At 36.5% G+C, this 22,840-nt stretch overlaps 1 protein-coding gene and 2 pseudogenes across 17 annotated transcripts in view; 1 reads left to right on the top strand and 2 right to left on the bottom strand.

The window, feature by feature from the left end:
* The window catches only part of NCOR1 (nuclear receptor corepressor 1), a 169,122-nt gene that overhangs the window by 114,614 nt on the left and 31,668 nt on the right, over window positions 1–22,840 (bottom strand). For all 17 annotated transcript variants that reach the window (XM_074320229.2, XM_019757395.3, XM_019757394.3 and 14 more), the window contains exons 3-5: window positions 15,893–16,023; window positions 8,244–8,436; window positions 4,920–5,102 (exon numbers count right to left, since the gene is read on the bottom strand). In XM_074320229.2, the coding sequence (XP_074176330.2) occupies window positions 4,920–5,102; window positions 8,244–8,436; window positions 15,893–16,023 (507 nt within the window). The remainder of the gene's footprint in view (window positions 1–4,919; window positions 5,103–8,243; window positions 8,437–15,892; window positions 16,024–22,840) is intronic.
* On the top strand, window positions 2,174–2,922 carry LOC109461275 (nucleophosmin pseudogene; annotated as a pseudogene).
* On the bottom strand, window positions 8,794–9,255 carry LOC109461288 (small ribosomal subunit protein uS8 pseudogene; annotated as a pseudogene).

Below are 22,840 nucleotides of genomic sequence, written 5' to 3' on the forward strand. Positions count from 1 at the left end.
TTTTATGACCTTGACCCCAAAGGCAAGGGAAGTAAAAGCAAAAAATAGATGAATGGCACCATGTCACACTAAAAAGCTACAGCGCAAAAAAAACTATCAACAAAACAAAAATGCAACCAACCAAATGGGAGAAGATATTTACAAACGATACTTTCCATAAGGGGCTAATATGCAAATATATAAAGAACTCATACAACTCAACAACAACAAATAAAAACAATCCTATTAAAAAATGGTCAGAGGACCCGAACAGACATTTTCCCCAAGAAAATATGCAAATGACCAACAGATACATGAAAAGATGCTCAACTTCATTAGCTATAAGTGAAATGCAAATCAAAACCACAATGAGGTATGACCTCACACTTGTTAGAATGGCAATTATCAATAAGACAAGAAGTAAATGTTGGGGGATATGGAGAAAAAGAAACCCTCATATACTACTGATAGGAATGTAAACTGGTACGCTGGTACACTGAATGACAGTATGGAGGTTCCTCCAAAAAAATTAAGAGTACAGCTAGCTACCATACGACCCAGCAATATTTCTGGGTATCTACCCAAAAAACTTGAAAACCCTTATTTGTAAAGATCTATGTATCCCAGTTCACTGTAGCACACTATACACGGCAGCCAAGACATAGAAACAACCGAAATGTCCTTCAGTGGATGACTGGATAAAGAAGGTGTGGTACATATACACAATGGAATACTATGCCGTGTAAGAAAGGATGAAATACTGCCGTTTGTGACAACGTGGATGGATCTTGGGAATATCATGCTCAGCAAAAGAAGTCAGATGGAAAAGAACGAAAATCATATGATTGTACTCATATGTGGGATATAAAATAGAAAGCAACAAACAAAACAAACGCATAGACACAGACAACAGAAGGGAAGCAGGGTGGTAGGGAGGATGAGGAGGCTAAAGGGGGTCAAATGTATGGTGACGGAGGGAGACTAGACTTTGGGTGGAGTGCACAATGCAATATACAAATGGTGTTTTATAGAATTGTACACTTGGAAGTTATATAACGTTATTAACCAATATCACCCTCCATAAATTTAATAAAAAGAAAAAAAGAATATGAGAAGCTAAATATACAACTTTTAAAAAGACAATAAACTATTTTAATGACTCCAGGGTAGTCTCATATAAAATCTAAAGAAATTCTGTTCACCAAAAAACACTATTAGGCTCAAAGACCTAAATGTAAGCACTAAAACTATAAAACTCGTAAAAGAAAACATGGGTACAGGAGATGGTTCAAAAAGGCAAAAACATAGGATGGACACACTAAATCTACAGCTACGCATGGAACAATTTGCTCTGAAAAAGACTAGAAAACTAAGTGAGCAACTCCTTTGCAACAGGCAAATGAGGAAAATGCAACATCAAAGTGGGCCGCTCCAGAATGAAGAATGGAGGTGTAGAGAGCTCATGGATGGAGTGAGAAGGCCACATGGTGCCAAAAGAGAGCAGGTTATCGGGTGCTTTGTTGGAAAGGCTGAGAAGCACAAGAGCCAAGAAGCTGAACACAGAGAAAATTAATGGGTCAAACACCTGGAGACATTAAGGAGGGAAAACGGGCAAAATAAGGACACACAGGTGTAAACAGAAGATAATTTTAGACATCAAAATTTTAATGATACCTGGAAAAATAAAGCTTGTGCCTACCAAAAAAGGAAAACACAGATATAAATCTTTGTAACCTTGGATTATGCAATGGATTCTTAGATAGGACAAAAAAGCACAAGAAATACAAGATAAATTCGACTTCATCACAATTAAAAACTTTTGGCGATGGTGTGACTCTGTCCTGCTCAGCTATTCTCTGCAACAGTGGTCCGTTTGTCTCCATCCTCCTTCTCTCCCACCTAAGTACAAGCCACCACCCCATGCTATTCTCAAAATACATTCAATTCACAAATGGTTTCTGTCCATTTCTGATTTTTCCAGGCAGTTTCTGCTGTTTTCCATGCACTGGGATCACGCTGTTTTATCTATTGAGGTTTAACATTTTTTAACACCAAATAGCTGCCCTGTTCAGTATGCTCTACTTTTGGAATTTTAGTCTATTGTTTAAACTTTTTTTTTTTTTGACTCACGGCAAGTTTCTGCCCACCCCAACCAAAAAAAAAAAAAAAAAGTGAGAGCCATCTATATATAGAAGATTCAGTGGACATGGACATGAGCCCACTGAGGTCCCAGAACTATCTTTTCAGTTGCAAACTAAAGGGAGACAAAGATTATCACTTTAAAGCGGATAATGATGAAAATGAGCACCAGTTATCTTTAAGAGTGGCCAGTTTAGGGGCTGGTGTAAAGGATGAATTTAACACTGCTGAAGGAGAGGCAATGAATTATGAAGGCAGTCCAGTTAAAATAGCACTGGCAACTTTGAAACCATCTGTACAGCCAATGGCTGTTTCCCTTAGCGGCTCTAAAATACCAGCACCACCTGTGTCTAAATGTGGTTTAGGACCTGCACGTATCAGTGGACCCACTTAGTGGCTGTGGAGAAAGATGCACAGTCAGAAGATGAAGAAGAGGAGAAGAGGAGCTCCCAAGCATATCTGGAAAGTGATCTACAGTGATCTACCCCTAGAAGTGGTAGCAAGCTTCCACAGAAAAAACTAAAACTTGACGAAGATAATGATGAAGATGACAGGAAGAGGGAAGCTGAAGAAAAAGCTCCAGTAAAGAAATCTATATAACTCTAGCCAAAAGATCACAAAAATCAAACCACAATGGAAAAGACTCTAAACCATCAACACCAAAATCAAAAAGTCATGAATCCTTCAAAAAAAGGGGGGAAAAACTCCTAAAACACCAAAAAGATCTAGTCCTTTGAAGACATTATTGAAGCAAAAATGCAGTCAAGTCTAGAAAAAGCACATGGAACAATCCTGGTAAATTAAGCCCAAAGATGGGGAGACAGAAAAAGGAGACAAGTACAGCCCATTCTGAGTATCATCAACAATCCCCACAGAAGCGGAGGGGTGGCTCAGTTGATTAGAGCGCAAGCTCTCGGCAACGGGGCTGCCAGTTCGATTCCCACATAGGCCAGTGAGCTGTGCCTCTCGCAACTAGAATGAAGTCAATGAGCTGCAGCTGAGCTCCCGGATGGCCAGATGCCTCAGTTGGTTGGAGTGCGTGCTCTCAACCACAAGGTTGCCAGTTCGACTCCAACTCCCGCAAGGGATGGTGGGCTACATCTCCCGCAACTAACAACCGCGACTGGACCTGAAGCTGAGCTGCGCCGTCCACAAATAAGATTAAAAGGACAACAACTTGACTTGGATGGAGTTGATGAGTCCTGAGAAAAACACACTACTGTTCCCCAATAAAAAAAAGTCCTGGAAATACACACTGTGCCCCAATAAAGTCTGTTCCCCTTCCCCAATGAAATCTTTTTTTAAAAAAAATCCACACCAAAATCTCTATTTAAATTTCAATCCTCTTTCCTGATCTGCCATCCATTCACACCCCCTTCCAGGCTAGAAGCAATCTCACTCTTACACACACTCTTACACACAATCTCACTCTTAGCAGCATTACTCATCACAGCCAAAAACTGAACACAATCCAAATGTCCATCAACTAATGAACGAATAAACGAAACATAGTATATCCATGCAACAAAATTGTACTCAGCCATAAAAAGGAATGAAGTACTGATACAAGATACAGCACTGGGGGGTGGGGGGTGGGAGATGAGGGTAAGGGGGATCAAATATATGGTGATGGAAGGAGAACTGACTCCAGGTGGTGAACACACAATGGGATTTATAGATGATGTAATACAGAATTGTACACCTGAAATCTATGTAATTTTACTAACAATTGTCACCCCAATAAATTTAAAAAATAAATTAAAAAAAAAAGATACAGCACCGATGAATATTTAGCATGAATATATGTTAAAAGGAATGAAACCAGAGACAAAAGGACACATATTATATGATTCTATTTATCTGACATGAGCAAAATAGGCAAATCCATATAAACAGAAAAGAGATTAGCGGTTGCCAGAGGCTGGAGGGAGGGGGAAATAAGAGTACTTTCTGATAGATATGTGGTTTCTTTTCAAAGTGATAAAAATGTTCTGGAATTATATAGTGGTGATAGTTGTACAACTTTATGAACACAATAAAAGCCACTGAATTGTACACTTTAAATGGGTGAATACTACAGTAGGTAAATTTTTTTCATCTCAATTGAAAAGAAAACTTCCCCCCCCTGCAAAATAAGCAAAATGGCAAACCACAAAATGGCGATATCAGCTATACATATAAGTGACAAGACTTTAGGAAATACTTAAAATAAGAAATGACCCAAAAAATAGATCCACATAAGCAACACAAGTGAAAATAAGCTCTGTCTCATTCCTAATCAGGGAAATGTAAATTAAACCACAGTGAGAACTATTTCACATCCAACTGAAAAAAATTATCAAATGAAGACAAAGCTATGCACAAACTGGAACTCATACATGCTGCCAGTGGGAATGTAAAATGCTACTGTCATTTTAGCAAATGTGGTATCATCTAGTATACTCAAAGATATGCATCCTCTCTGGCCAACCAATGCTATTACTGAGCACATGCCCTAGAAAACCTCTTTACATGTGAACCAAAAAATATAGCACCATTGTATGGAATACCAACAAATTAGCAACAACCCATCCAATAACATCAAAAACAGATCGGACAAACAAGTTTTGCTCTCGATTATCATACAATCAGATAATACAACAGGGGAAACTAATGGATGAAACTAAGGAAACTAAAAGCAAGTCACAGAATATACAAGGCATGATTCCCTTCATATAAAGATGAAAAATTCAACATTATCTTCTTTAGGGAAATAAACGCACAGTCTTAGAATATATTAAGCAGTAAAATCAAACACTTACTTGTTTCTTTTTCAGCTTAAGGATCTGCTGTTCTACTTTTGCAATTTCTCGATCTACACGATCCATACTCTGTATTAACTCTTCCTTTGAAAGTTTTGAAGGTGAAGCATTTTGATCATCTCCACACGGTTGCCCAGGGATTGGAGAAGATGGGGCTTCATGTTTGCCTCCAAATGCTGGATCCTTTGAAGAAAATCAAGAAAAATTTATTCCTCAGTAAGAGACAATGTTAGTGTCAAGAGTTTCTTCACTGAAAAAGTCAATTTTAAAACATACGTAGCAGAACCACAGGTGCTATTTCTCTACATGGCAGTCCTATAGTAGTAATTTTCATGCACATACGCAACCCCCCCTTATATTTATACCACTTTTATAATTTAGACATATCATTCACTATTTTGAAGATCCTAAAAGCTATGAAGAATGAGGTGACAAGGTGGCTGACCAGCCTTTATTATAACAATACTGACAGACTACAGAGAATTTCTGGGAAATAATAATGCAATCATGACAAAGGAAGATACCAATTTCTCAGACATTTCTTTGCAATGGTTCTTCAAAAGGTCTGAACATGTAGGCTGAAAACTAGTATAAACTCCAGGTAAAATCTATGTGCCCACCTGACTTAACAACAATGATATGGCCAAGAGTTCCCATCAAAAAGTTTTCAGTGTTTCTCAGGGCCAGTGCTGATGTACAGAAGTCAGAGAAATGACCTAGGAACTTTTGTTGCTACCATGACCTAGACCTACCGTCATAATAGGCAACTAAACCTGCCTACACTACAGTGCACATAACATGATAACAATACTTCATCCTATAAATATATCATCCCATTCCACCTTAAAATCAGCAGTAAACTGTAGCAAAACAAAAGCCCCTCCACCCAAAATCTACCACCCCATCAACACACACACACACACCTTATTAATTTCCAGTCTAAAGTGAAGACATAAGCAATACTGTAAAGCAGATAAATTTTAGATTAAGGTACTAGTTTTCTTTATAATATAAAAAGCCTAGCATAAGCATAGTTCATAGGACTATAGTTGTTCTAATTCTGAGAAGAATGCCATTGGTGATTTAAGATGGACTGCACTGAATCTGTATATTGCTACAGGTAATGAGGACATTTTAACAACAGTAATCCTTCCAATCCATGAGCAAGGTACATCCTTCCATTTATTTGTATATTCTTCAATTTCGTTCCTCAATGTCTTATAGTTTTCAGAGTACAGGTCTTTCATCTCTTTGGTTTTATTCCTAATATTTTATGCTTTCTGATGCAATTGTAAATGGGACTGTTTTCTTAATTTCTGCTTTTGATTGTTTGTTACTGATGTATAGAAATGCAACAGATTTCTGTATATTGATTCTGTATCCTAAAACTTTACTAAAGTCACTTATTAGTTCTAACAGTGTTTTGGTGGCGTCTTTAGAGCTTTTCTGTATGTAGCATCATGTAATCTGCAAATAATGAGAATTTTACTTCTTCCTTCCCAATTTCTTTTCTTGCTTCTTTCTTTCCAAATTCTTTTTCTTGTCTGATTGCTGGGGCTAGGACTTCCAATACTACGCTGAACAGAATGTGTGATAGTAGCTATCCTTGTCTTATTCCTGATCTTAGCGGAAAAGCTTTCAGCTCTTCACCATTGCATTTATTAGCTGTGGGTTTCTCATACCTAACCTTTATTATGATATGTTCCTTCTATACCCACTTTGTTGAGAGTTTTTGTCATAAAAGGATAATGAATTTTGTCAAATGCTTTTCCTACATCTAGCACAATGAACATATGGTTTTTAGCCTTCATTTTGTTAATGTGATGCATCACATTGATTGATTTATGGATGCTGAATCATCCTTGCATTCCTATGAATGACCTTTTAAAATCCCTTTCTGCTAAAAAATTCCATAGCTATATTTTACATTTGTCGTAATTTATTCAGTCATGGAAGAAGACCTTTACTCAATACATTTTTTCTTTCTTTTTTTCAATACTGCAAAGCACTTCTTTTAAACACACAGACTATCTAATACAGATATTTCATATGGTAAGGCAGGTCTCAAAACTCCCAGAATCTTAGCTCATTTCATTTCTAGCTTATCACAAAGAGCTTTTCCCCATCGAACTTATTATTTTCAAATTTTCAAATTGAAATAGAAGTGGAAAGTTGAGTTTAATAGATACTCATTTATACTTCATCTAAATTCAATAGTTGTTAACATTTTACTATATTTGTTTTCTCTCCAAATATACATACACACCTATTTTTTTCCTTTGGTTGAACTATCTAAATTGCAGACATACTCACTATGTTTTAAATCACTTTTCACTGCATAAGAACTCAAAGAAAATGTGTGGGTACTTCTTTATCTGATATTAGGATAGAAAGGGCCATTATTCATAAAGGTAAATAAACTATGGGAAAGAGATATACCAAAAAGAGAGGAGGGTATGAGATATTAACATATGATAACAAAGGGGTTAACACGTTACTGTTAAAGAATTCTAAAGAATTAGTTAATTCTCTCTAAAAGGAATATTTATTCAGTACCTAGTAAGTACCAGGTACTTCCTAATCTGCAGATTTAAGGATAAGCAAAATGGACAGTTAAAAAAGTTAAACTTAGCAACAAAATAAGGGTATAAAACACAAACATGTGTTTCACTAAAGAAAGGCTAATAATAAACACAAGAGAAAAAGAGATCTGATCTTAATAGAACCTTCTCATAAATTCACAATACACATGATTTGAAATGTCATGAAATATAGCTACATATTAAAATTAGTTATCTCCAAGATACAGAATTTTAGGTAACATTTTTCCTTTGAATTTACAATTTTCTAAAGAACATTTTCTTACATAAAAAAAAATGTTTTTCCTTTATAAAAATTATAAGCACAGTTAAACCTTACCTAAAATATGTTTTTGCCCATGTAACAAGTTAATAATTTGCAACTAAATTTCAGAAGATTTAAAATTTAATTTAAATTGAATAAAACTGTGGTAGACTTGAGTACCTCTCACCACATTTTATAACCCAGCAAGCCTATACAAATGCTTGAGAATTATACGATAGCAATTTTATTTACAACAGTCCTCAGCTTGTTTCATTTACCAACAAGTCAAAAGTACTGACTTTAAAAGTCTAGCACAGTAAGTCTGTGGTTTTTAGTTCTGTTTAACAAAATTTTTACTTTCCCATAGCACTAACCTTTAGAGACCGGCGTTAAGTGGACTTTTTTAGATGCAGTGCCTGAATATGGCTAAATAAACATGAGAGACCAACAACTCCACAGGGTAAGAGAATAAATATTTACCTTCTTAGCATCTGCCGAAGATCTCAACCCTTCTGGCAGTGTGTGTACTAAAGGTAAGACCGCAGCACTGACACGCTGGAAATGGGAATCAGAAACCTGCTCCAGGCGCGGTCGCTTGGATTCCAGTGAATCATGATCCACTGGGGATGGACCTGGGTGAAACTGTTCATATCCAGTTCTTCTTTCTTGAGGCCTAATACATACAAAGAAAATAAACACTTGAAATTTTTTAAATGATGTACAACTTCCTGCCAATATCCCTGGTTGGACTTTGAAATAAATTTAAAAGTTACGCTTACTTTCAGAGATAATTCATTCCCTGCTCCCTGCATCCCAGAATATATACCTCACTATAAAGTACTATTAAACTTCAAATTCTAGTGGAAAAAGTGTTATCAGAGGCAGTGGGAATGCTGGTGGTAAAAAAGTGAAAGACGTAACAAGATTTCAATTTGCAGAAAGTTTCAAGTTGCTGAAGAATATCCATAAAATATTATCTTCAAACCTACGACATAATAATTGAATTCAGTATAACCTAGACTAGAAGAACACCATTTCTTTATTTCCTTTTTTATTTTTTTGGGGGGGGTCCATTGAGACATCTTATCTGCATGTATGTATTACATCCCTAGAAAAAGAATCCCAGGATTTTCCTTCTGGTGTGTTTTCGTCTTGCTGCTTCATGATCCATGACATCTGCTGAGCTTGTCAGTACAATGAAACCAAACTGGCAGGACAGGAGCAGTCACTTTTCTAGATCTTTGAGTTACACATCAAATCTGGGGCTGATCACTCCACATTTGTTTAACCTGCCCGTGAGGTTCACAACAATTTTCCAAGCTCTGTGATCATCGAGGATTTCAAATTCGCCAATGTAACCATACTTTATCATCACAGTTAGAAACCAGACAATGACTTTGGAGCACAACCTGATAAGAACCTGGCGTTTGCCTCTCTTCTTGGCATTGTTGGTGCTCTTGAGAGCATCGGCCAGGACATTCATACGTACCATTATGGCCACAGGGAAAGATGGAGGAAAGAGCAAGAACACCATTTTTAACCAATAATAAAAACAAGCAGAAAAAAACAAATCTAGCAATTGCTACATAGAAAGATAAATTACTTGAGTTGTGAAGTATTATGAAGATTTAAAGATAAGTTTCTTGAGTGGAAATGCAACATTGTTTTGAAGATAATTTTGACCCCCAACACATGTATTCTGTCTAGTTTTCCCAAGTATTTTGAAATGTCTTGAAGGTCAGGCATCTTTGATTTCATATGTTGTACCAAGAACTACATATGGGTATTTGTTCATTTGATTTTTCATATTTAGAGAAGCTACATTTTACTTTATGGCCAAATGTTAAACAAATTTCTCAAAAACAACATTTCACTGAATAATCACTGGATTTCATTTGTAGCATAGATAATGCAATAAACCCTGAGGTCTATAAAACTATTATACTTCAAAAATTTGAAATCTCATTCAAGACATAAAAATCCCATTATCTTCTTAAAATTCACAATGATGTCATGAAAAATAGTGGAGTAGGAAACTTAAGGAACAAGACAAGATTGCCAGCTTTTGCCACTTGTAGTCGATACAGTATTGGGAGTTCCTGTCAGAGCACTAGGCAAGAAAGAGCAATAAAAGGCACCCAAACTGGAAAAGAAAAAGTATTTCTATTTGCAGATAATATAATCTCATATTTCTCTAGAAGAGGGTAAATGGGGTCTAATATATGATGATGGAAAGAGAACTGACTCTGGGTGGTGAGCACACAATGTGAGATATAGATAATGTATTACAGAATTGTACACCTGAAATCTATGTAACTTTACTAACAATTTGTCACCCCAATAAACTTCAATTTAAAGAAAAAGAATTTTAGATGTCAACTGAAAAATATATAAGGCAGAATACAGCTTTTCAAAATTCTTTTGAAGAATATGCAAGTAACAAGTTTGAAGACCACTATTTTAATCATTTTCCTTTCTTTCTCTCTCCTTCAGAGGCTTCCATCTCTCAAAGTTTCTTTAGATGTTAGAAATCTTCCACGTTCACCTTTAAACTACTGCTCTTCTCAATTCCCACATTTACTGGATCACATATACCAGTCTGTATCTTAAACCCAGACCCTCCTCAAGCATGCTTAGACACATCTCCACCCGTATGTTTCATGAACCCCAAACTTGATTCAGACCAACCTCAAGGTGTCTTACACTGCTGCTATCACAGTTGACAGAAAAACCCAACAAGTTAGAAACCAAGTTAGAAATCCAGGTCTCCTCCCTCACCTTTGCCAGCTGCCAGGGCTTGGCAGCCTTACCTCTTAATTTACTCAACTCTGTCTCCTCTCCCTCACAACTATATCGCCCTACCTTATGCCCATATGCTCTCTTTCTCTTACAGGTCTCTTACGTGTTCTCTCTTGCTTTTAACCTATCCACCTCAGATTCATTCTCTACAAAGCAAGCCAGAGGTAATCTATGAAAAACAAGAATCCGGCATTAGGTTAAAGGCCAAGCCCCTCAACACAGCACTTAGAATCAGGCCCACTGCTGACCTGCACAGAGATTTTGTGTGAAAATTCTGTAAGCACATGCAACCTTCTAGTGCACATGGCTTGGCTAACTGCCTGAGCTGGATTTCAGCCTCAATTGTCCCCTCAAATGGACACCGCTGTTCAGGACACAACCGACAAAAACTAACTTACAAAAGCTAACTTCCAAGAATTATATTAGGTTGTTGCAAAAGTAATTGCGGCTTAAAAGGTTAAAAATAATTGCAAAAACCGTAATTACTTTTGCACCAACCTAATACCTCACCTCCAGCAACTGTGCCTGTGAAATTTACCAAAGCCAGAAGGTGAAGTATATACAGTGCTGGAGGAGAACCGAAGGCAGCCAGGGCAATCAAGAAAAACACTAAGTATGGGTGGCTCTTTTTCCATCAAAAAAAAATCAAACTAATGCCCATGTCCGCTTACCAATCCTTTTTAGAAGAACAAAACCACTCACACATAAATCAGTAAATAATATAATTTAACATTTCAAAAAATGTAAACGAACTATGAAAATCTTTGTGAAAACAAATACAACTATATATTGGGAGTCCTGGTGAAGCTAAGCATGAAACTTGCATTCTAAATGAACAACACGTTTGCCTTTTAAAAACTAACACCAGTAGAACCAGACAGCCACTTTGAGAAGTCTAGTAGTTTCTCAAATGGTAAATAAACAGAGACCTACCACATGATCCACCAATTCAACATAGGTATATTACCAACAGAAAGGAAAACATCTGGCCACACAAGAATTTGTGCATAAATGTTCATAGTACTATTCGTAATAGTCAAAAAATGAAAACAACTCAAATATCTACCAATTGATAAGTGGATAAATAAAATATGGTACATAAAACAAAAAACTAACACCAGATTTGCATAATAAAAACTCTGTGGACTTTTAAAAGTTCCAACATTTTACTGACTTTTCATCTTTTAGTACCATCTTTTTTTTTTTTTTTTTTTAGTACCATCTTTAAATATCTTTATTGGTTTGTTTTTTTTTAATTGGGGAGTACTGGGGAACAGTGTGTTTCTCCAGGGCCCATCAGCTCCAAGTCATTGCCCTTCAATCTAGTCGTGGAGGGAGCAGCTCAGCTCCAAGTCCAGTTGCCGTTTTCAATCTTAGTTGCAGGGGGTGCAGCCCACCCTCCCATGCGAGAATTGAACCGGCAACTTTGTTGTTGAGAGCTCGCGCTCTAACCAACTGAGCTATCCAGCCGCCCCTCAGCGGCAGCTTGTTGTCTTCAATCTAGTTGTGGAGGGTGCAGCTCACTGGCCCATGTGGGAATTGAACCAGCAACCCTGTTGTTCAGAGCTTGCACTCTAACCAACTGAGCCATCCAGACTACCCTAAATATCTTTAAAACAAATTATCAAATGGATTTTTTTACTGTAATATACCTCTACTTTTAATTTTAAAGAAAATCAAATTTTAAGTTTTTTAAAAAAATAACCCTCAGTTAGGTGGAATATGTCACAAAGGCCATAGTTATTCCAAATACTGGTCCACCAAGATGATCAAGAATTACATCAGTTGATCGTATTGACTCCCAGCTAAGGAAGACTATTATCTGAAACAAAACTGATTTAAATTTTAATTCACTTAAATTTAAAAATTTACAAATATAATTTGGTTTCTTATTCTGTTGCTCAAGGAAAAACCAATTATCTGAATTTCAGTGAATCTTTTATAATATCTTAAACTACTTCAACTGTTCTGCATCTTTTTATCTATATATCCAAACTCTAGTTATGTGGACTAATTTTTCCAGTGAAGTCTAGAAAACATGATGGATGATATTCACAGAGAAATGACTCTGACTTTTTATGAGTATTGTGCTTATAGAATGATTTACATTTGCTAACAACAAAAATTCCAGGGATGCAGAACAGAACTAAGCAGCAAATTACCCCACATCTTATCACATAGAAACAATGTTAGAATTAGGTGAATATCATTCCCAGAAATCACTTTATTTTTATATATGGATGGACAGATGTACAAGCAAAAATAAAACAAAAGAATAACATACATTGTGTTTTAAATAAAGAATACTTGGTTTGTTTTAATATAGATAAGAGAAAAAAATAAAATGAAATAAAACTTAAAATGGAGGGAATTGCTATATTCTAGGAAATGCTCCTTTACTACAAGAAATTACTTCCTAAAAAATTCTTGGTAAAGGGTAAGGAAAAAAATTGTTAAAAGCATTAAGAAGGTAGAATTTTATTTAACTTAACATTTCCATTTTAGAAGTATCAAATCACTCCAGCCATATTTTTCAAATGCATACTTTTAAGCATTCTCCCAATACCCACTGAAACTCTAGGTGGGTAGTTATTATTATTTTTATTTTGTCAAGATTTACTACTGACATTCTGTTATGGAACCATAATTCATCTAGGTGTCTCATCTGGACTTTCTACTTACATGGGTTTATGGCTTACTATCTATAGTCCTTCTTTTACAATGGCTTCTATTCTTTTGGCTGGTGATAATCTACAAATTCTTTAAGAAGCTTTAAATGTTCAGTGCTTTCATATCTAAGAATGTCTGCCTGTTGCTTTTATTCTTAAACATGTCTGGTATAATATTCTTAGATCTCAATTTCTTTTTCTCAGAACTTTGTAGCTGTTGCTCCTGTCTTCTGCAACTGAAGAAGTTTGAGGCAAGACTCTTTTCTCCCCATCAAGGATTTGTTTTGCTTCCTGAATTCCTGGGTACTTTATTTATCCCTGAACTTTAATAACTTAACCAGGATCTGTGTTGATACTGATCATTCTGTGTAAATTTTTCCTGGAGAGAGGTTATGTCCTATCAATCTATACGGTTCTTCCTTCACTTTACAAGGAAAAAAAGGGTTCTTTTTATTATGAATATTTTCTTTCCTTTATCAGGTTCTGTACCTCAGAAACATACGTTGTCATGGTATGTTGGATGATTTTAATTCGTCCTCCATATTGATTAACTTCATTCTAATTGCTTTAATCTTTGTCTTTTTCTTCTGCATTCACTCTGATTATCTCAAGACTTTCTTCCATGACAAAGATCTGACTTTTAGCAACACCTATTTTATTCCTTGTTTCTTCTCATTTTATATACTGAATTTATAATGATGGGTTTGGGGGCACTGGAATGTCCAATCTTTCATTTTATCTCATTTGTCTTATTTTGTTTTTTTGAATACTTTATTACTAAGTTTAAGCTTTTCTATAGTGTATAGCATTCTTGGAGCATGTTCTTTGCTTTTTGTCTTCTTACACATGGGGGTCTTTATTTTTGGCATACTATACTGCTTTCTGCAATTTTCTTTTCCAGGAATGTGTTCGCCCTGTTCATGGTATCCTTACCCTCCTGCTCAGGTACACCATGGCGCGGCCCCACCCGGACTTGCTCTTTGGTGTGGAATAGTATGCGTGGATTTCCCTTGCGCATCCCACTTTGCCTGGCATGTTTGTCTACAGATGGAGGACTAAGCATGGCTTTCTATATACTTTTCTACAACCTGAGGGAACAGGGAAATGGGGCAAAGTAGGGGAAAACTTGGTTGACTCTGTCATAACCTTTGTTAAGAATTCTGCCCACTCTACCAGCTGGACATGTAAACCAGTCCTGAAGAGTTCTGGCTCACTGCTTTGGAAAACCACACACCGTGACAGCCCTTCCTGCATGATGGCGTAATGGGATTTTCAAAAAAAAACACTCACCACAACCCTAACTACCCCTACTTACATTTTCTCAAATTAGAGAGTATTCATGGGAAATCCTACAGTTTTACTGACCCTCCTTCTTCTTTCAATACTGCTTTTTTGAGAGTAGAAGTAGGAACTAGAAGGCCAAATGTACCAGATTCTTCTAATTTCTTCCTTGAATGCCACTTTTCCAAGTTTATGGCAATGGCTGTATGCCTTTCCCTTCTTTATAAAGGGTGCATTTTTAACTCTTTTTTAAAAATTACTTTTGTGTTATTTGCTAAATATTAAGAGGAAAGTGATCTGAATTCCCTCCAAAACTTTCACCAAGAAATGTATTTTTAAATAATTGTAAACATGGCCAAATAATTTCAAAACTTTTATCACCTTAAAACCTAAAAAGTAAACATATGTTTAAAACAGGAAATCAAGTTCTTTATAAAATTGCTACAACCAGAAAGTCAGTTTAATAAAAGCAGTTATTATATTTCAAAATTCTTTACATCAAGAGTAAGAATGGAGTCAAAGATAGCAGAGATGGTAAGGACACTAGGGAAAACGAGTGCCTACCACATAAAGGGCCAATACTATCTGATCAAATACTTACCATCCTTTGAGGACAATGCCATTATCCTCATTTTTATAGAGGAGAAAACTAAGATTCGAAGAGTCTAAATCAGTGATTTGCAATCCTGGCTGCAAATGAGAATGACCTGGTAAACTTTAGACAAAAATGAATGCCTGGGTCCAATCCCAGAGACTGACTTAATTACAGCTGACCCTTAGAAAAATGCAGGGGTTAGAGGTACCGAACACCAGCATGTAGAAAATCTACATGTAACTTAACTCAGCCCTCCACATACACGGATTCCAAACATCCAGTTGATCCTTGAACAACCAGGATTTGAATTGTACAGGTCAACTAAACTGCAGTCAATTGAATAGAGAGGGTTAAATGAACTGTGAGTGTCAAATTTTAAAAATCCACATATAAGTGGACCAGCACAGTTCAAATCCATGTTGTTCCAGGGTCAGCTCTATTCTGAAATGAAAAGCTTCCAGGTGGTTCTAATACACAGCCTAAATTGAGAACACCAGTTTATGCAATATGACCAAGGCCACACAGCTCACCAGGATTCAAATTTAGGTCTACCTAACTTCCCAATACATAGCATTAACTGAACTCTTGAAACAAGTTTTAAGTTTGTTAGCTATTAAAACTACTCCAAAAGATAAAGAAACATAAACATGCTCAAAATACAAATTATAAATGACCAGTCATGGATTGGTTAATAAAATTATAAAATAAAACAATTAAATTAAAAATAATAAATGACACACTTGTAAAGTTCAGTCCTAGATAGAAACATAAAGAAACCCCATTACCTGTCAGAACCTGGGTGAAATTCTGAAAGCAAGGAAGGTCGTCTGCGAAGCTGTTGCTGCTGTTGCTGCAAGAGCTGTGATGCCTGACTGACTTCAAGATGAGAAGAACGATAATCAGGAACTGCAAATTCCTAGTATTAAAATAATCATAAAATTAATTATTAACTAAAAAGTGAAAAGCATCATAAAATCAAACCAATTAAAAATGCACGAATACAGTTATGGAACACTGAGTATGGAAAGAAACAGCAATAGTTATTTTAATCCTCTACTGATCTAATTCTTCCTCATAAACCTAAAACAACCAACATTTTAACTATATATCATTCAAAAGAATTCAAATGAAATTTTGTGTTCAATTTTAATTCATTCTCCCAATAACACATTATAATAATTTCTATATTATTCACATAGTGAGATCTCAAACTCGCGTGTTCAATATGAGATCCTAAAAAGCATTCCAATCTTAAATTCAAAATCAGTAAGCTGGAAGGGTCACATAAGCCATCTACGTAAATCCATGTATATTTACAAATGAAGAAACAAGTCCAGAGAATCAACCTGCCCGTTAAGAGTAATAGTTTTCCATCATTCTAGGTGGGTGAGAATTACCTAATAACCCAGAAATTCCACTCTTAGATACATACACAAGGTATTTAAAAGCATCAGGTCTACACACAAAAAGATTTTGCACACAAATTTTCAAAGCAGCATTATTCACAATAGCCAAAAAAGAGAAAGAATCCAAATGTCCATCAACTCATGCATAAACAAACAAAAGGTGGTATACAAGTATCCCCCACTTTTCGAGAGTTCGAGTTACGCCACTTTACTTTTACACAAGACCTGTTTTTACTAACCAAAAAGAAAGCCGAAGAGGATTTTCACTTTTACGAAAAAAGACAAAAAGTGAAAATTGCATTCGGTGTTTGTTTTGAAGTGAGCCATTGTAGAAGCAGCACATCAGGAGTAGCAAGAGGGGCCCCGCCAAGCTCCTCCCTAGGAACTACACTCAGCATCTCAACATCAAGCACCATAGCTTGAACTGCGTGTGTGAGCATCTGTGCTTTATCTGAATTGATTTTGTGCATCTGTTAGCAAGATGTGTCCTAAGGTACCAGAAAAGTCTAAAAGCTCGTAAGGGTGTTACGGCATTTTGATGGTGGTGAATGGAAATAAAGACATGCGTTGAACTTGGCTGTGCCCACCGTTTGTACTAGTTACACACAGAGAATCCTGAAAGCTGCCAAAGTTACTACTGGTTCTGCTAGTAGCAAAGTGGTCTCTTAGCCTCCAGGAATGGATCAAATGGAAAGTCTACTGCTTCAGTGGATTGATGGGTGTACAAAGTCTGGTGTTCCATTAAGTTATCTTAAGAAGAAATCAGTCTTTTTAATATGTGAAACAACACTGTACATGCATTATTTCTACTTTATACAAGCTGTGTATTTATTACATTATTCCTACTTTTACTATATGTTAGTGCTACTTTAGGTTTCATGCATTATTTGGTGTGATTTGGTAATTATTTTTGGGGTGTGGGAATACTCAAAATTATTTCCATATAAATTAATGGTAACTGCGTCTTCACATTATGCCATTTGAGCTTACGAAAGATTTCATCGGAACGATCTATTGTCGAATAACAGGGGAATCTGTATCTATACAATGAAAAATTATTCAGCCATAAAAAGGAATGAACACATGCTACAACATAGATGAATCTAGAAAACGCAATGCTAAGCTTAAAAAAAAAAAAAAAAAAAAGACATAAAAGGCCACACATTGTATGATTCTAGTCATATGAAATGTCTACAAGAGGTGAATCAATAGACAGAAATAGATTAGTGGTTGCCAGGGGATGAAGGGAAGAGAGGAATTGGGATTAAGTATGGGGTCTCATTTTGGGTGAAGGAAAAATTCTGGAATTAGATAGTAATGGTTGTTCAATATAGTGAATATACTAAAACCCACTAAATAATACACTTTAAAACAATGAATTTTATGTTATATAAATTATAAGTCAACAAACATGTTTCAAAAATCATAAAAAGATAAAATTGAGCTGTCCAAACTGAAATATGGGGTGGATAAGATATCCAGAGCCCTTCACTACAGGCAGATAACAGTAAAACATAATTCATACGTAGTGTAAGGGGAAAAAAAAACATAAAGTTGAAAACATAACCAAGAAAAATAAGACCAAGAAGAAAAGACAAAAACATTTTATAAAGAGGGGCATCGAACCTCATAAAATAAAGAATTTACTTGCAAAGAAATAGATAAACGATGTAGCCAGCAAGACAAATAAAGAAAGAGTAAGGAGTGAAATAAAAGAAACAACAGTGCACTTCAGCTTCCAGCTACGAGCAGGTAACACTGTCCAGAATTGCACTCCCATAATGAACAGCTAAAAAATTGGACAAAATGTAGGAACTATTTTCAAACATTAGAAAATAGGCTGCACAGGACTTGATCTCCGAGAAAAATGACACAAATGGGGTGAGTCCTACCATACCCCAGGCTTTCTGTCCTGATGTGAGTCCCAAATCGCATCCCTGGGAAGAGAACCAAAATAGTGCCCCACAATCTTGTTCATTAGAGAAGCAACAATACTAGTTTGGGAAAGTGAGATGAATAGAATTTTTAGAGACTTCCAGAGAGTTACAGAGAAAGGCTTCCTGAAATCTGAATCTGAGTTCATTGAAGTCTTTGCCTGAATTCCAGTCTGTAAATGCATAGGAAAAGCATAGTCCAGTCATTAAAGGCTGGGCTAAGAACAACTGTGAGGAAAGAACAATCAGGAGGAACTATAAAACAACTGTAGAGCTCACACAGGGCCAGAACTCCTTAAGATTTCCTCCAGCCAGAGGGAAAAAACCTCACTGAATGCACCAGAACACACCAAACATTCAGTAGATATCCCCCCCACCCCCCCCAAAAAAAAAGGTTAGAAGTGGAAGATAAATAAGAGCTAGAATAAAGCCTATTCTAGACTTGCCCTAAGAGCCTTTAAAAATAAATCTCAAATGTAACTTAATTGCCTACCACAAGGAATCCAATTTTCCTTAAAGGAACACAACAAAAGCCAACACTAAAAAGTGTAAAATTCAGTGTTCATATTCCAATAAAAAATGAAAAATCTAGTGTCTACAAAAATTTCATTGTATGAAATTAAAACAAATTGGAAACTGCAGAAGAAAAGGTCACTGAACATGAAGCCATAGTAAAATGAAGCAAATGGATTAAAAAAAAGAAAGAAAAAAAAAGAACGAACAGAGGTCCAGTGACCTATAGGGTAATATGAAATATAAGTAATTGGTAACTCAGAAGGAAACTAGGAGGAAAGGAGACAGAAAAACATATCTGAAGAAATGGCAGAAATTTGCCCAAATTCATGAAAACTGTAACTCCACAAAAGCAGTGAGTGCCAAAGACAATAACATATACATTTTTTAAAATACACAAAAAAGGCACATCATAATCAAATTGCTGAAAACTACTGATAAAGAGAAAAATCCTAACAAATAACCAAAGGAGAAAACAGACACACATATAAATAAAAATAACAATAACCAACAACTTTTACTCAGAAACCATACAAGCCAGCAGACAACAAATGACATCTTCTAAAGTGCTGAAAGAAAATAGTCAACGTAGAATTCTGTATCCAGTGAAAATATTCTTCAAAAATGAAGTTGAAATAAACTTCTCAGATAATTAAAAGCTGAGAAAGCACATTACCAAAAGACCTAAACTAAGTGAAATTACATTCTTCATGCAAAAAGAAAATGATACCAAAAGGAAAACAGAAAAATATACAAAGGAGTGAAAGGTTCAGACATGGTACATATGTGGGCAAATACTGAAGGAAGAAAATAATTCGAAGTAGAAATCAGTATGTAGAAAAAAATAGTGAAAATGGATAAAACCAAAGCTAGTTCTTCAAAGAAAATAATCTATTAAATTGGTAAACCTCTAGCTAGACTAATAAAGAAAAACAGGTTGGGGAGAACACTTAACATGGGGAATAATATCACAACAGGTCTCAAAGACATTGAAATAATAAGGGAATAGTATGACAACTTATTATAATACATTTAAAATATTGAACAACAAAACCTACCCAAACTGACTCAAGAAAAAAATCATCTGAATTCTAACTATTAAAGAAATTGAGTTCCTAATTTAAACACATCCCAAAGAACATTCTAGACCCAGATAACTTCATTTATAAATTCTATCAAACATCTAAGGAAGAAAAAATATCAATCCAAAACAAACTCTTTAAGAAAATACAGAAGAAGAAATACTTCCCAAGCTAACAATCTTAATGGTGAACGACAATGTTCTCCACTTAAAATCAGAAACAAGGCAAGCAGGCCCACTCTCACCCCTTCTGTTCAACACTGTACTAGAGATTCTAGGCAGTGCAAATAAGAGAAAAGGCACCCAGTTTGGAAAGGTAGAAGCAAAACTGTCTTTATTTTGAGATTACAGCATTACTCAAGGAGAAAATCCTGTGGAATCTACAAAAAAGCAACTAGAAGTAACAAGTAAAGTTGCAAGATATAAGATCAATATACGTAGTAGTAATGAACAACTGAAATTCAAAAAGCAATACCATTTACAATAGCATCAAAACCATGAAATATATAGAAATACACGTGACAAAAGAGGTATATGGCAAGAGGGATCAAAACAGCGGCGTGAGGTGAGCCTCTGTAAAGCTCCCCTGGAATTTACAACTAATCGAACAATAATAACTCCACAAAGGACTCCCTGCACAACAGACAGGCAAGACGAAGAGGCCCACTACTGAATTCACCTAAAGGTGGGCGAATCGTGCGAGCAGGGGAGGAGGGAAGGGAGAAGTACAGAGACAGAACCGCACAGGCGCAGGACGCAGACCTAGCTCAGTGCTCCGAGCTCGCTGCTTCCCGGAACTACCGCAGCTGCGGGAGAGGGAAGAACTCGGACTGCTAGGGCTCCGCTTATGGCCCACAGGGCTGAGGGGGCAGCATATAACACGGCTGAACCCAACGCTCACGGCAGAGACATCGGAGAAAAGACTGAGGGAAGAAGGCTGAAAACGGTGGTTTAAGCCCGCACTGCCGAGCAGAGAACAGAAGCCTTAGGCACTGAGACTAGCCGCCCCCTCCCTACCCTCCCAGAGCTCGTCCCGCCCCTACCTGCCCGGTGCTAGAAGCGGAACAGTAGTAGTGTCAGATCAAAAGAATAGAATATTTGCTGTTCTGAGAACTGTGGACCGCAGACACAGATTCACAGCCCAACTAGTTCCAGCAAAGGGGAGGGAGCTGTGGAAGCAGGACCGGCTGTGGTGGTGGTCACCGCCATTGCTCTGGGCCACCTCTCACAACTCACCCCACCCCTGGGCCCACCTATCTGGGCAGATCCCTGCAGGAGTAAACAGAACTGCTGAAACATACGGGCTCTGTATCGGGAGCTGGAAGAGCTTTGGAACATCAAAAGCTCTCCGCATATCCACCGGGACACTGCGCCCTGTGACCCAGGCGAACTATTAACAGAGGAGAAGCCCGTCTCCCAGGGAATCCCCCCATTGTGTGAGAAGCTGGAATAGTGCAGAGAAAACATAGCACTACCGTGTGAGAGAGAAAAAAAAAGGCTGCAATCGGAGAGAAAATAAAACATTCTACCAACAAGTACTGGAAAACAAAAGAAAGACCTCTTCCTATCAACCTGTTGCAGAACCCACTCCTGTAGATGTCTAGGAAGAGAAATAATAAATCAGTAATTGCCACGAATAACCAAGGCAACAAGACAACTCAGAAAGAAAGTGAAAAGTCTCCAGAAAAGGAACTTAAACATATGAAAATATGTGACTTAAATGACAGAGAATTCAAGATTGCAGTTCTGAAAAAACTCAACGAGATGCAAGAAAACACAGATAGGCAGTTAAATGAACTCAGAAACACAATCAAAGAAAAACATGAGCATTTTACGAAAGAGATTGAAATTTTAAAAAAGAACCAAATAGAATTTCTGGAGATTAAGAACTCAATAGAAGAAATTAAGAATGAAATAGCACGCTTAGGTAGTAGAGTTGACCACATGGAGGAAAGAATCAGTGACATCGAAGATAGAAACCTGGAAATTACACAGATGGAAGAAGAAAGAGACTTGAGACTTAAAAGAAATGAAAGAACTCTACAAGAACTTTCTGACTCCATCAGAAAGAATAATATAAGAATAATGGGCATACCAGAAGGAGAAGAAAGAGAGAAGGGAACAGAGAATATATTCAAACAAATTGTTGATGAGAACTTCCCAAACTTGTGGAAAGAACTGGATCCTCGAATCCAAAAGGAAATAGAACACCTAATTACTTCAATTCCAACAGGCCTTCTCAAAGGCACATTGTATTGAAGCTGTCCAAAATCAACGACAAAGAAAGAATCCTCAAGGCAGCCAGGGAAAAGAAGACGGTAACCTACAAAGGAAAGCCCATTAGATTATCATCAGATTTATTAGCAGAAACTCTACAAGCCAGGAGGGAGTGGAACCAAATATTCAAACTATTGAAAGAGAGAAATTATGAGCCAAGAATAATATATCCAGCAAAGATATTCTTTAGATATGAAGGAGTAAAGACCTTTCCAGAAATACAGAAGCTGAGGGAATTTTCTAATACACCATCTGCACTACAAGAAATACTAAAGGAGGCTATTCGACCACCATCAAAAGGGACAATTTGTGGGAACCAAAACATAAAAAGGAAGAGAGTAAAGGCCTGAACCGAAATATGGGAATGGAGAAAGTAAGCGTGCTGAAGAAAATGGAATACTCTAAATATCAAACTTTCTTTTACATAAACTTAAGGGTAACCACTCAAAATAAATCCAGAACTGAAATATATACTGTAATAAAAGAAGAAACAGAGGGAAACATCATAAAATATCACCACAC

This window comes from Rhinolophus sinicus, chromosome 12, assembly GCF_057876585.1.
Source record: "Rhinolophus sinicus isolate RSI-liver-muscle chromosome 12, RSI-T2T, whole genome shotgun sequence".
In the NCBI taxonomy this organism is placed as follows: domain Eukaryota; kingdom Metazoa; phylum Chordata; class Mammalia; order Chiroptera; family Rhinolophidae; genus Rhinolophus; species Rhinolophus sinicus.